The following is a 14,186-nucleotide window of genomic DNA, read 5'->3' on the forward strand; positions in this document are numbered from 1 at the left end:
CCTATGTCCCAACCAGCCTCTCTGCACAGTCTGGCTTTGCTCATGAGAGACACTCCAGAAATAGAAAAAGGATTGAAGGTTTTGGCTACTCTGGATTCCTGGGCTGGAGCTGAGCTCTGCTCATCCATCCTCCCCCATAAATCACCCAGCTGCCATTTCCCTCTGCCTCGTGCCTGGCTTTCCTCTCACCTAGGCTGTCTCAAGAGGCTGAGTGAGAGGATGGGGCACAGGCAGTGGAGAATCTCTCCTCCCCAAACCCAGCAGCAGCAGGCAGTGACGCACAGCCCGGAATGAGCTTGGCAGCAGCCCTGGGGTCAGGAGGCACCAAAGGGACCTGTCAGCATGGTCTGGGCAGGCTCTGGGCCAGCAAGCTGCCTTTCCTCCTGGCCCTGTGCAACTCCAGCCAGAGGCCAGCACAATGGGAGCACCTGCAGTGTGCTCAGAGAGTCGCAGGGTCCTTAAAGGCTGCCTTAAAGCAGTTTGTGAAAACAACTCTCTTTGCAAAGTACCTCCATCAATTAAAAAATGCAAAATTTTGAATCAGATAATTAAGAAAAAGCTAAAAAACATCCAGATGCCACCAATGAAATTCTGCACTACTCTCTGCTTTAAGACTGGAGTGAATGTGTCAACATGGAAAGAAACCTGGAGATTCCGCTGCAAAAATCCACATGGATAGAGTGAGCAGATAACTGTTTATTATTGCACATAATCCAGCAGAACAACCGACAGAAAACTCTGGACAGTAGTACACAGATTGTAGTAAACAGCTTGCAAAATCTGTGATGAAGGTATTTTTGTGTGAAGAGTGAAAGGTATCTGCATCTTTGTAAGACCTGAAAAGTACAACACAAAATCCTAGTCAGTTTTGAAAGCATGCAGTTTGAGGTAAATCTGGTATTTTGCATCTAAGAAAATGAAATCCCTAAGGGGCTCTCTCTCTATGTATATATATCCATATCTCAGCACAATATGGATACAGTTATACATCACATAAAAGCAAATCTACCTACTTTTCTCAGAAGATTACTAGGAGGAAAGCACACTACTGAGTGCATATCACATGCATAAAAAATATGGGGGGAAGGAATTACCTTAGCACTGTTGAAAAAGATCCATTTTTGTGCTTAGTGATAAATAAAAGCCCCTCAGGTCTCTCAGTGGGAATTGTCTTGGTGGTGAATAAAAGCAGTTGGTATATTGAAACTGCAGAGTTGGCAAGTGAATGCCAGCAAATGGAGATAAAACATCAAAGGCAGCAGAGCCTGGGGTTTGCAATACATTTATACTTGAGGAAAGAAAAAAAAAAGAAAATAAGCAAATTGCTATTAAACTATGCTCTGTGGAAGTGTAGATGATGCTGCACAGCTTTCTCAGGACTGGTACAGCCACATGGCTTTTAGGAAAGAATCACATTCACTTCCCCCACACTTAATACCACATATTTGCTACTGTGGCAATGTTCCTGAGCTGAATAAGGTTAAAAAATAGACTTGGTTCAAAAAGAAAAGTACTGAATTATTCTCACTCTCTTATGCCATAACTAGAGTAGATAAATTAGGCAGGTTTTGCCCCGTGTCTCCAGTGAGTGTAATCCCCTGTATGTCTGCCACTCCGTCTCTGAAATCCTTTCAGACTGACCTTTGAAGCAGACCAGGCATCTGTTTTTTTCCTTAACTATCATTTCCCCACTCTTTCCAGTCCAACAAGGTTTTCCTACCCAGTCCTGTGCTGTGGGACTTCAGGATACACAGAGGTGCACAACCAACTATAAATAACATCTCTGATTATCTTAAAGAGGGATAGAAAATACACATTGCTCTTAAAAGAAGAAGAAATGTCCAAGCACTCAGCCTCACACTGAACTGTAACTTCATCTGTGCTGACTTTCTAAGCTCGCACTGCTAAGGATCAGAGCAGATCATGATGGAAAAATCTCCTTCCAAAGGTCACTCCCTGTGGCAGCTTTGGGAAAATGGGTGCAAATTGCCCAGGCCTCTCAGCCTCGAACACACAAGCAACAGCTACAACTGCCCCACTGTACTCTGCCACTGCTGAAAGCCTGGCTGCTGCATGTTTCTGAGCCCAACACCCAAATACACTGCAGTCACTCACATCTCTGCACTTCTTTCAGGAATAACCTCTCCCACGATAGCCACCCTGCATCCTCTGGCTGGAAAGTCTATTCATTGGGTGCAATGAGAGGCCAGGACCCTCCTGCAGCCCAGCATGCCAAGGGGAGGAACCTGCAGGTGTACGGAGCAATTTCAGCAAGAACCTCCTTTTCACTGTAACTCACAACATTTTCATAGAAAAGAAGGGGTAAAGGGACAAATTCAGCACACCTATTGCCTTTCCCGTTACAGCGGGAAGCCACCCACTGCAAGACGCTTCTGTGCAGAGCACTGCTGGTGGCAGGAGAGTGCTTGGATGGTGCCTGGTCCCAAAAGAGGCCCCATCTCCACCCAGAGCACCCTCACAGACACCAGCAGCCTTGGATCCACCAGTCCCTCACACCCCACCCCGCGGCCCCATCCGTGGTGCATCGGCCGCCGTGGGCAGGACTCGGGTCACACTTCAACAAGCCCAATTTCAACTTGCTCCCCCTCTCAGTCCTCCATACATGGAAAATGATGCCAGGTGACAGAGGAAAGGAAAGACTTTTTGTTCATCCCTTTGGATGACTTCCAGGCACGGAGAGCAGCGTCGTCCACCCCGAGCCATGGCACAGCTCTCATGAGTCATTCTGGTTCTGTATTGCTTCATCTCCATGCCATGGATGACAATCTTTGGAAAATCTCTGACACCCAGTCAACCAAGGGAGTTACAAAACACATCAGTGTGCACACATGAGACCTTCTCACTCATTTTCCTACAGCTACAGATAAATCCCTCATCCCTGGTATGGCAGGACAGTTGATGGCTTTGGTGAGAATAATTTAAGGCAACTGCTATTTTATACAAAGAAGAGGAGACCACAGTGCAGAAACCCTGGCTTTTCCTTGGTAGATGGCAGAGGCCAGCCACAGCCCGGGAGCAGGAAACTGATCTTCAGACACTCTCGTTTAAGGCTGATGTTTGCAGTGCAACCTTGGGATCTCAAGTCCTCCTCTTAGGTGTTTCCAGGTGGCTGAGCTTTAATCCCCGCCAAGGTCTGAGGTCTCCACCAGCAGCAACGCCTGTCCCAGACACAAATAAATGAGGAAGTCAAGGGAGAGCAAAATACATGATCAACACATCACCACAGCTGTCTGCAAGGCTTTCACCTGTGCAGGCTGAGTGAGACTAAAAACATGACAGAAAGCAGTGCCCAGCAGAGCAGTTTTGTCCCCCGGGAAGTCCAGGAAAAGCAGCCCCATATCCTCTCAGGGGCTTAGAGGTGTCTCTCGTGTTATGTTCACATGAGGCTCAAGGGTCAGCTTCAGCCTTGATGGTAGATTTTGTTTGAAATATTTGAGCCCAAGACAGAAGTCTTGTTCAAGCTCAGGACACTTTTCTATCTGTAGGAGTACCATGGGCATGAGAAACCTCAAAAGATTTTATTGCCACCAAAACCAAATGTAAACCCTTAATTCAAGTGGAAGACCTGAGCAAGCTCAAATCTTACAGATATCCTGATTCATATTTATCTGTAGTAAGACAATTATGTAACAACCACTGCAGAACTAGTACTGGTGCAATTAGAGCTGCAGTTTTCACAGTTTCATATTTTCTAGGTGTTCTTGCATCTTGCTGGTCTGAGTGCCAAGAAATACTATAATGCACAAGTTACCTGGGAGCAGCCATGTTAAAACAACAAATTGAAAGTGTTTCTTGAAGCATTTGCAGTAAACAAATTTCAAATTTAACATCACACACTCTTGCACTGGAATTCTCACTCCATTAAACATGCCCATGGTACTGGAAGGCAAAACTATATGGTGGGACTGTATCCCACCAACACGGTCTATTTCCTAATTTTGAGAAAACTTATGAAATTATGAAGCAATTTCATGCAATAATTTTATGACATTTTATGAAAAGTGAGTCAACCTTAAAACATCCAGTGATGTCTACATATTGAGGATAAAATCTCATTCTGCTTTTTACCTTGTTCAAGAGGCTCATCATGTCAAAAAATGTACGAATAAGATGGCCAGACCAATGTTCAGTAAGATGACCATGCAGATCACAATTGTGTTAGGTCCCTGAAGGAAAAACCCAAAAGAGAGTATTACACACCACAGCTCCAGGGAAGGAGACAGACACAGCTTGATTCTGCTATTCAAAAATACCACAATCACCCCCTCCCAATGCACTGAAATCTGGCACTTAACAACCAGCCTCAATTTCAAACTAGTGGAATGTTTATCCTGCCCTATTCCTACTTCTTCCCTGAAAATTCATTTGAAGGAGGTTAAATTTGGCTTCTTTTGCAGCTAAGTTAGATTAAAGAAGACCCTGACCACAGGAACATGAACTGCTGATCCCATGTCAGGCTGCTCCTCCCAACTCCCTTCTGCATCCACACTGCCTGTGTTTGTAAAAATGCCATTTTTAATATCACAGAATCATAGAATGCTTTCGTTTGGAAGGGGGCCTTGAAGATCATCTATTTCCAAACCCCAACAAATGAACCCATGTGAGATTGCTGTAATTTCAGACCAAAGTATTTCCAAGTTGTGCTTTTCTAAAGTCACATCGGAATCATTCACATCCAAAGGGCTGCAAGATGGGACTCAGAGGGCTAATAAAATGTCTGGGTTTCCAGCTGTATTTGCTAAGAGCAAAACTGAGTTTCAATGACTATATTTTAAACTTGGGAAATTGGCTGGTGATTCAACACCACAGTTCAGCTCATGAGGTGCCCCTACTAAAAAAAGTAAATGTAATGAGTGAAAGAGAAACACACGAGCTTTTCCTGTTTTTTCCCCCCAAGTTTCACATCCAAGTTGGCTGGTAATGGGGTGGGAAAAGAAGGTGAGAAAAGTGGATAAAATTAATTGGAAGATGCCTGGTTTTGCACAAATTTTGAAATACGATGTGTCTGAAAACATATCTGCCCAGGTAAAGACAGGAGGTCAAAACAGGAGGGTTGTGAATGTCAGGCCAAGCATGCAGGCAGGGCAGGAGAGGGAGATACCAACACTCTCCTCCAGCAGGCTCTAGGATCCCAAAAAGAGATCTTGGCACCCACTTGGCACCCACTGCAGCCCCAGGCACTCTGGGTCCTGACAGACCTCATGGGGAACAATAAAGGAAAGGCAAATGTGGCTCCCTGGAGGCTCCCAGGGATGCCCCACATCACCTCTTCACACTCCTCCGCCTTCTGTGCTGCCACCACTGCCGCTGCCTGGGCCGGGCCGCGCTTGGCCCCTGCCTTGGGCTCCGTCCGGCCCAGTGCCCTGGCCTCAGTCTTCCTGTCAGCCATGGGCTCGGCCCGGCCCCCGGCCCTGCGCTCGGGGCTGGGGCGCTGCTGCGGCTCCTTGGGCCGAGGCGGCTCCGGCTTGGCCTCTGCTGCGACCGGCGGCTTCTCCTGCCGGCCCTGGGGCGGGCCAGGGGTTCCCCCCCGGCGCTGGGGCTCCCCCCGGGGCTCCGGGGAGGGCGGCTCATTCTCGGGGAACTGATCCTCCTCATAGTCCGTGGCGGGGGTGACCGGGGACGTCCGCACGGCGTAGCTGTGGTAGCCCTTGAAGAGCTCGACGTCGGGCTCGCGCGCCATGCGCTGCAGAGGCCCGATCTCCATCTGTTCGGCGGGGCGGCCACGGCCCCGCGAGGCCGGGCGGCCCTCGCCATCCGAGGGTGCCGGGCTCCCGCCCGCCTCGGCCCGGCTGCCCGGACCGAGGGCCCTGTCCTGCCGGGGAGCCGCCCTGGCCCGCTTGGCCTCGGGAGGGGTGGCGGCGGGGCTGGGGGCCGGGCTGGCGCGGGGCCGCGGCTCCTCCTGCTCGTGGAGCTGGGGGCTCTCGGGCGGCGTGGGGGGCGGCGGGGCAGCCTCGGGCCGCGGCGCCTCCTCCTCCATGTTGACCGCGTGCTCCGCGTTCTCGATGATCTCCTGCAGCAGCTTCCGCTTCTGGTACTCGGGGCCTGTGGAGAGAAGGGCTGGTGTGAGGAGTCACAGCATCACAGAATAACTAGGCTGGAACTAGAATAACTAGGCTCCGAGATCATCAAGTGCAGCCCATGCCCCAACACCTCAACTAGACCATGGCACCAAGTGCCACATCCAGTCTATTTTTAAATACATCCAGGGATGATGACTCTACCACCTCCACAGGCAAAGCAGAGTCACTCTGGGATGGGGGACAGCAGGGTACCCCATGCCCTGGCATCATCATGGCTTGGGCATCTGTGCCCCCAGCAACAATGGGTTTGGGGACCATGGTGCGTGGGTCCAGGCTGCAGTCTAGGAGAGGAGGCACTCCCAAACCAGACCCTCCTGCCAGGAGGAATTTCCTTCAGGAACTCCCAAAGGCTTCAAGCCTTACTGTGGTCTGTCCAGTTAGGAGGAGCTGAAGGAGCGGGCAGGAGCTGCAGATAAGGTTAAAGAAAACAAAGAAAATCTGCAGCCCAGCTTGTTGTGGTCACACAGGTGGTCATGCTGGGGCTAAGGATGATACAGCTCCCAATGAACTTTGTGGGTTTTTTTATTTAATGGCTGGGAAACTCTTCCATGTGGCTTCCTTGGTGTCAAATAGCATGGTAACTTCGCAGCATACACAGGATGACCAGTGTCATTGGGAAAGGCAGGGTATCCAGATGATCTACATGCCATCCATCATGACAGGAAAAACATATATGGGACAGGGTTGGAAGTTATACAGCCCTCTTGTCTGCCCCAAGCTCCACAACAGCAGCAAAATTACCTGGCATCACCACGAAAGGTGACTCAGGGCTTCAGATTTCCTTTTGGCCTCATCTCACACATTGACTTGTGAGTCCCTAGCAACATTGCCTCACTTCAATTGTCCACCTATCATTAAATCTCTAGTTCTTATTAACCCTACTGCAAATTTCAGCTCAGCCTAGGCCAGGGAAATTCAGACAGAACCTGGCACTGAAGATACCCACCAAAATGCATCACTAAAGAACTGGGAATATCTTGTGGAATAACAACCCTCCACAGTGCTCCACATGCTGAGACATGCTTGGAGAAGGGTCCCCACACATCACTGTGATGCTCATAGCAAGTGAGAACAAGAAGAGCATCCTGTGCAGTGTGAGGTCGTAGAGCAGCTTCTTTGAAAGCAAAGCACCTGCTCTGGCCTCATTCTGCTGAACCCCAGTGATGCTGATGAGTGCAGATGTACAGGGCTTGCTCTGTGCTCCTGAACCACACAGATCCTGGAGCCACTGTCTCTGGCCACCTTAAAGTCCCTCCCCTCATCTCCTCCATCGCAAGGACTGATGCAGACCTGAGTCTGGTTGAGAAATTTGGCTTGGTGCTCCTTTCCCTCTCAGGGGATGATTTGCACACTGCTACCTCCTGTCCATGCAGGCAATGCCTCCACTCAGAGGGGCAGTGGGGAAAAGGAGCACCCTGATTTCAGCTGCTCTGCTCTGCCTGCACACTCCCGTCAATCAGCAGGTGACCCATTCAGGGCCATTTATTTATGGCTGCTAGTGAGTTATTTGGAAGCCATTTCAACAGTTGTTCAGACTCCTCAAAATAGGCTGCCTGCAGCTCCAGGCTCCTTGCTCTCTCCTGTTGCTTTCTTCTCTTCCTGAATAATTTACAATACAAAACCCCTAACTGACTGGAGGGCAAACACTCACCTCGCCACCTTCATTTCCCAGCACATTTCAGCAAGGGTTTTGGGTTACATCCTTCTCTAAGTTACTAGGGATGAGACCCTAACTGAATTTCAGGGCTCAACAGTTATTAGGGATATGGGGCTTACTGAGCAGGATTGTCTGTGCCAGACACAGCACAGTCAAGCTGCCAGGATAGCAGGGAGAAATTCAGCTACCAAACACTGCTGGGCTCTCCTGGCTGTGTGAGCAGCAGCTCTCAGTCCTAGCAAAATCCAAGGCTGGACTACTGTCTGTTTGTTCCTGGATGGTGCAACCACACAAGAAGGGATATATTCTTGTGCACTTTGGGAATTTAGAAGTTTAAAAGAATCATAGAAGAATAACATGCATTAGGAGCTTAGAAGACTACTGAGAGATCAGGACCCAAGTGAGTCCCTGCATCACAGCAGCAAGAGAATCCAGCACCTGAGGAGCCAGGAGTGGAGGTCAGGCTGCCCCAAGTGTTTTACAGACCGTTTCAATTGTCTCATTCAATTGCCATGGGTGGAAAAAATAATCTAGCTAGATGTCCAAAACCTCCCCATAGGAATTCCAGTTTCCTTTGTCTCTGTGCTATAAATACCCCAGTGTGCAAAGGGTGAATGTAGAGCTGTGAGTGGCAGCTGGGGGCTTATGCGAGGATCAAGCGACGTTTAGCCATTGTTAAATGAAGTGCCACGGGCTGGCTCATGCCCATGCCGGGTGCTCTGGTGTTTCCCCACTCAAGGCCAGCTCCAACTGGCCTTGCTGGGTGCTAGGGAGGAAGAGACAGCCCTCCAGCACGGCGTTTCCCCAGCTTGTAGGTGCAGGACAAGGCGAGAGTTCAGGGAATTTAGGAAAATCTGTCAGCATGGCTCTCCCCAACCAGGCACCAGTTGTTAGCAGTTCCCATTTCCCAGTGTGTGCCCTGGGCCGGACTGTGGTGCAGGAGAGGCAGAGACACCAAAATCAGAGCAGAGGCAGGCATCAGGTTTTGCTGAGCACGAATCCACCTTTGGCTTCTACCCCCATGTTTACCGCTGTGATAGTCCCTTGTGATCCTGCCTCAGTAACCATGGGACACTCTCTCAATAAATCCAGATGATAAGAAAGACAGGATGAAAATGTAGGCACTTGAAATTTTATTTACTGCCCTGTTATTACCTTCGGTCTCTGTAAAGGAAAGTTTTCTAGGAAGAGCATATCTCTAGCTAACTCAGTCCAGGGAAAAGCAGTGGCATTCACAATGCTGCTTCTAATATTACACTTCCCATCTACTAATCCTCAGTGCTTGGTCTCACAGAAGGAAGCTCCCAAGTGTTTTTCCAGCCAAATAATTAGCAGTGATGCTAACAAATTAATAGAGAATCAGAGAAATAGTATATTGTATTAGCTGCTTCCTTATAGGATATTACAGCCCCTAATTAGCAGAGTCTGATTGTTCTGAGGGCCCACAGGATATGGGTTTGTGAGTCAATGTGCAACACTTCTCCAAGAAAAAGCCACAAGGGATATATCTACAGGAGAGCTGCAGATAGCCCTGAGCTTGCTGCCTGTCCTGCCTGCTGTTCTGAGGGCTTTGGTGTGTGGAAAAATAGGAGAAGCTGAGAAACTGTGGGGTTCTCCTCCAGGCTATGGTAACAGAGTGAATAAAACAGTGGTGTAAGGAGGACAGCAAATCAGCCAGGGCAAGGGGCTGGCTGCAACTGAGCAAAAGAGGATTTAGGATAGACAGGAGGGCAACTTGTGGAGTTATAAAGTGGGTGAAGCACTTGAACAGATTCCCCATGGAAATTGCAAGACCCCTCTTGGAAGATGCCTCTGATCCTACCTGGCTGGTAGAAGTCTGGGGAGAGCTCCCTGGCCATCATTCTGGCTATGCCTGATTCGTTGTTGGCTGCCTGAGCTGCCTGCTCAGACCCTTCAGCCTTGGCTTTGGCATGAGCCGTCCTGCAGAGAGAAGAGGGGAGAATAGTGAGCACCCTCTGAGCCAAGGTCATCCCAGCTCACACAGCAAATCCTGGCTGGCACCAAAACTGGATCAGCCCATCTGGCATAACAGCACTCAGAATTTGCCCACATGACCCAAAACCTCTCCCTCTCTGGGAGAGAAGAGCAGATTTTCAACATGGAAGGGGCCCAGATGCTCAAGAGCAAGGTGGAAAGGCTGCACACAGGGAACAGGGCAGGTGGATTTGCAAATGTGAGCATGTTCACATGTTGCAGTGAGGCAGCAGGCACTGCAGAATGGGCTCATTGCTGTGCTGCTCAGAGGAATGACCAAGGCATCACACAGGCATCATTGGTGGCTGAACTCTGTGTGTCACCAGCCCTGAGCTGCTGCACCTCACCATACAAGATGGGTTTCCCCAAAATTTCACTCTTGTAGCTCTTCAGCAAACAACATGCCCTGTCCAGGGCTCCTTTACTCACTGCAGCCTGACAGGCTGATCTCAGCAGAGCTGTTGTCTCCCTCTCAGCTTGGCTCTCTGAGTCCTCTCTGCTCCCTCCCAGCACATCTCTTCCTTGTTCCATAGGGTTACAGGCTATGGGAGTTATTTTACTGGCCGGCTGTCATATTCCTCACATGCCTCATGCTCGGGGCCCTGTGATCTTCTTGCTAAAAGCAGGGCTGGCTTTACAGCCCAGCTGCTCACAGTCTGGGAAGGAGCTGACTTCAAACAGCAAAGTTGCACCTTAAAATTAAGGGTGGATGAAGCACAGTATGTTCAGCTGCTTTGTTGCACTCAGGTCTTACTGAGTGCTGCCTTCCCCATGCTCTCAGCATCATATTTTCTGAGTCTCTCCATATTCCCTGTTTCATGTACAAATCCACATATTTTTGTGTGATAAGCAGTTAGCATTCCTCAAACACCAATTCACCCTAAATAACAACCTGTAATGTGGTCTTAGGGTGTCTGATGAGCCCTTTTCAGGTGCAGGTTGGTATCTGGTCATGTTTTAGGACAAAAAAGGAGGAAAGATGCAGTTCTCATTCCTGAAGTGAAAACACTCCAGAGGAATTTTTGGACTGTTAGTCATGAAATGAGGATTGATTCCTTCCCATTAAACTAAGATGTAGTAGGCAGACAAGACAAGCTGAAGTCTGAATACTCAACAGGTGCAATGAAAAGAAAATAGAAATGCTGTTCTGAGACCCTTACAAGGGAGAAGATACACACATACTGAGTAGCTGCAGGGAAAGAACTAAAAGTAGGGCATCAATCCCAACTGATACAGGCAACAGTGTGACTTGACAAGGGGCCAAAAACACTGTTCAGGGCCCTGTGATAGAGAAGAGGGTGCAGAGCTGCTGTGGCTCAGCCTGTCCCTCCCTGGGATGACATCCCACTCTGCTGGAGCCATGATTCACCTCCCTGCCCACACTCACACATTATCTCTCTGCTTTCTCTGCAGGTTCAGCTGCCTGGGATTGCAGTCATTCTTGGTCTTTTTATCCAAAATTATTACAGCTCCTAAAAAACCCAGAGACATGATGAGGCAGAAAACAGCATTTTTAGGCTGCTGCTTGCAAGTAGGGGGTCTGAGCCAGTTCTGAACAGAGAAAGCACCTCCTTTTTTGGTAGCATATAATCAGTGTGATTAATTCCACTATAATCTGGCAGGGGCCAAGGGGGATGTGTCTGTGCTCTCCATGCCTGGGGGATGAGAGTGGGCTGGGTGTGCTGTGCCTGGGGCACACAGCCTGCCTGGCGCCGGCCCCAGGGAAGAGGCTTGAAGGGAGCATCCAGTTCTTCATCCTGGCAGGACGTGCTCCAGGCCCTGCCTTTGTCCTGCTGCTCCTGGAGGATGAGATTCACCATCAAGAGATAATATTCGCCCTTTCAGCTGCTCTCTGAGCCAGGCAGATGCTATCCTGACCAATTCCCAGCCAGACAATCAGCCAGCTGGCCCCAGCTGGGGGAGCAGCAAGCAGCTCCTGGCAAGTGCTTTCCTCAAAGTAGCTCCCAAAGAAGTAATCTGGAAATGCACTAGATGTGGGGTCTGCTCTCACTAGTAAGGACAGAACTGGACATGTCACCAAGTGGATGCAGATGGCTCCTGCATGCTCAGCTCTCTCCCAGCACCTGGGGACAACATAAGAGAAGAGTCTGGGGATGTTGGAAGCTGAGGTAGCTCCCAGTTATGCTTTTCTTCTGCTGGAGTTTTGCTTTCCTCCAGAGAAGATGCTGGATGCTATTTGATGGCAATTCCTTCAGGTGGAGAGATGGCAAGACCAAGAAGATCCAGCCTGGGCTGCAGAGGCTGCAGTGAGGATGCTGTGAGAGGTGGGGAGCTGCCATCACTGTGAGACACCCCAGCCCCAAGAGTAGCAGGGCTCTACAATGAGGGGTGTGAGGGCAGGGACACTGGGGCAGCTCCCAGGCTGCACACACAGAGTGGTGACAAGGAACTGAGCAGCACAACTTTGGCATCCTGCACTGCCCCACGGCAGCTCTCACTCTGTGGGACACAGCTGCCCTCTGCTCCTGTCCCCCTGCTTGCAAAGTCATCCAGAGGTGTTTGATTTGGGGGGGACTATGGTCAACAGCTGCACTTTCAAATCTGGCACCTCCAGCAGGAGACCACATGTTGGCCCTGTCAGCATCCCAGGAGAGCACTGCTCTCCAGCCAGCACATCCCAGGAGAGCACATCCCACAGCCAGCACATCCCAGGAGAGCACTGCTCCCACAGCCAGCAGCCTGGCCCCAGCAGGGATCCTGGCTCCATTGCTGAGATCATTTATCTGGCAGCAGCCAGGTGATGAACGTTTGGCTTTCAGAGACATGGCACGGTGTCTTAAGTTCACTTTCCCTGGTTGAGCCCCCATCCCCAGGGCATCAAGGGATGCAGTGCTGCTCACAGCCCTCCAAAAAAAAACACACACTGAGGGTTTAGTAGCACTGTGACAAAGCCCAGCCTAGAGGAAAGGGTCCAGCCATAATAATAACATCTAACTGGCTTCGAGTATCCCTGAATTTATTATTTATCTGCGTGGCTGGCAGAGCCTGGGAGCTCAGCACAGAGGAAAACTTGAGCCTGGCAGCAAAGTAGGAGACAAAAGCCAGCCACCCTGGGAGAGCTCAGTGCATGCAGCACAACAGCCTGTCCCATCCCAAACCCTGGGGTCTGCCAGGAGCAGGAGCTAAGGAAAAAAAAAGCCCAGGGTGAGGTTTGAGGGTGTCAGGAAGGTGACTGTCAAACCTCAGAGGTGAAACGTGCAAGAGGAAAAATTTCTTCCAAGGTTAAGATCTTAAAAAGCAGAATGAGCTTTCACAAAAAGGAAATGCCAGCCTTGATAAATTTGATGCTATTTAGGCACACTTTAATCAGGGCCACACTTTTTTATTTACTGCTGTTGTGTTGTCAGCTCCCAGTAACTCTGCAGTAAACACCCCCTGCAAAAACCAGCAGAGGAGAAAGTCTCGAGATAGACGAGCTCAGCAGGAAACTGAAACACAGACCCAGGGGCTTTAGAGCAGCCAGCAGCAGAATCCAAAGACCCTTTTCAAGACATCACTGGAAAATGAGCCATAAACAATAAACACATCCAGCTGGAGGAAATAAACACCAAGAGAGACCTTTACAAACCCACTCCAGTGCTCCCCATCCCAGAAAGCAGCACTGCCAGGATGAGCGCTTCCCAACTGCACCCTGAGCCATCTCCCTGGGCAGTGCTGTTAAAAATAGCTCCAGTGAATTCTTTGCAAGGAGGAGCAGCAGCTCGGAGCCAAGCTCAGGGGAGGCATGTGGGCAATGTCTGCAGCCCCTGTCCCAGCCCTGCTGCCACTGCCTCCCGGCTGGATCACAGCGGCTGCCGGGCTTCACACCCCAGCACGACGGCAGGGTTAAATGCATCTGCTGCTTTATTTGCTCCTCTGGCATTGCTCTAATGCTTTAATCGTTTTGGTACTAGTGCAGGACAGAGCACCACTCCTGTCCTTCCTGGCCATCTCCCAGAAACCCTGCCTGAATCATTCCTCCAACTGCTGCTAAAATCCCCCATGGACACACGAGCCGCAGCTGAGCACTGCGCTAACAGGTGAGGCCCAACCCCAGCCAGCACGCCCGTCTCTTTGGACAGTTTATGTGGTTTTGCACATCCACATCGGATTAGACTGCAAATGAAATTGGAATTAGCAGGGAATACTGCAAATACCAGACAGGGCTGGGGTGCCTGAAAATGCAGCAATGACCTTGCAGCTAGTAATAGGGGAAGAGTTCAGCTCTCTGCCCTCACATTCACTGTCCTTCCTTCTCCAGGGTCTCCCTTCTCCCATTGATTCAGCAAACTCTGAGCAAGGACCAACTGAACACCTCTGAACCCAGTCCATTCTATGATACTATGATTCTTGCCATTCTTGATATTAGGAGCTGTCTAGAAGACCATTAAGCAAAAGTAATTCATGAGTCAGTTCTAGGAAGATAATCTTCT

The 14,186-nt window shown here is 49.8% G+C and overlaps 1 protein-coding gene across 1 annotated transcript in view; it reads right to left on the minus strand.

The window, feature by feature from the left end:
• Positions 1-676: 676 nt before the first annotated feature.
• JPH2 (junctophilin 2) overlaps positions 677-14,186 on the minus strand; it is a 31,758-nt gene continuing 18,248 nt past the window's right edge. Inside the window, exons 3-6 of the mRNA XM_088175013.1 lie at positions 9,581-9,699; positions 5,288-6,063; positions 4,090-4,187; positions 677-3,179 (exon numbers count right to left, since the gene is read on the minus strand). Of these exons, the coding sequence (XP_088031139.1) occupies positions 4,107-4,187; positions 5,288-6,063; positions 9,581-9,699 (976 nt within the window). The 3' untranslated portion in view covers positions 677-3,179; positions 4,090-4,106. The remainder of the gene's footprint in view (positions 3,180-4,089; positions 4,188-5,287; positions 6,064-9,580; positions 9,700-14,186) is intronic.

Source organism: Sturnus vulgaris, chromosome 17, assembly GCF_052056855.1.
Source record: "Sturnus vulgaris isolate bStuVul1 chromosome 17, bStuVul1.hap1, whole genome shotgun sequence".
Lineage (NCBI taxonomy): Eukaryota > Metazoa > Chordata > Aves > Passeriformes > Sturnidae > Sturnus > Sturnus vulgaris.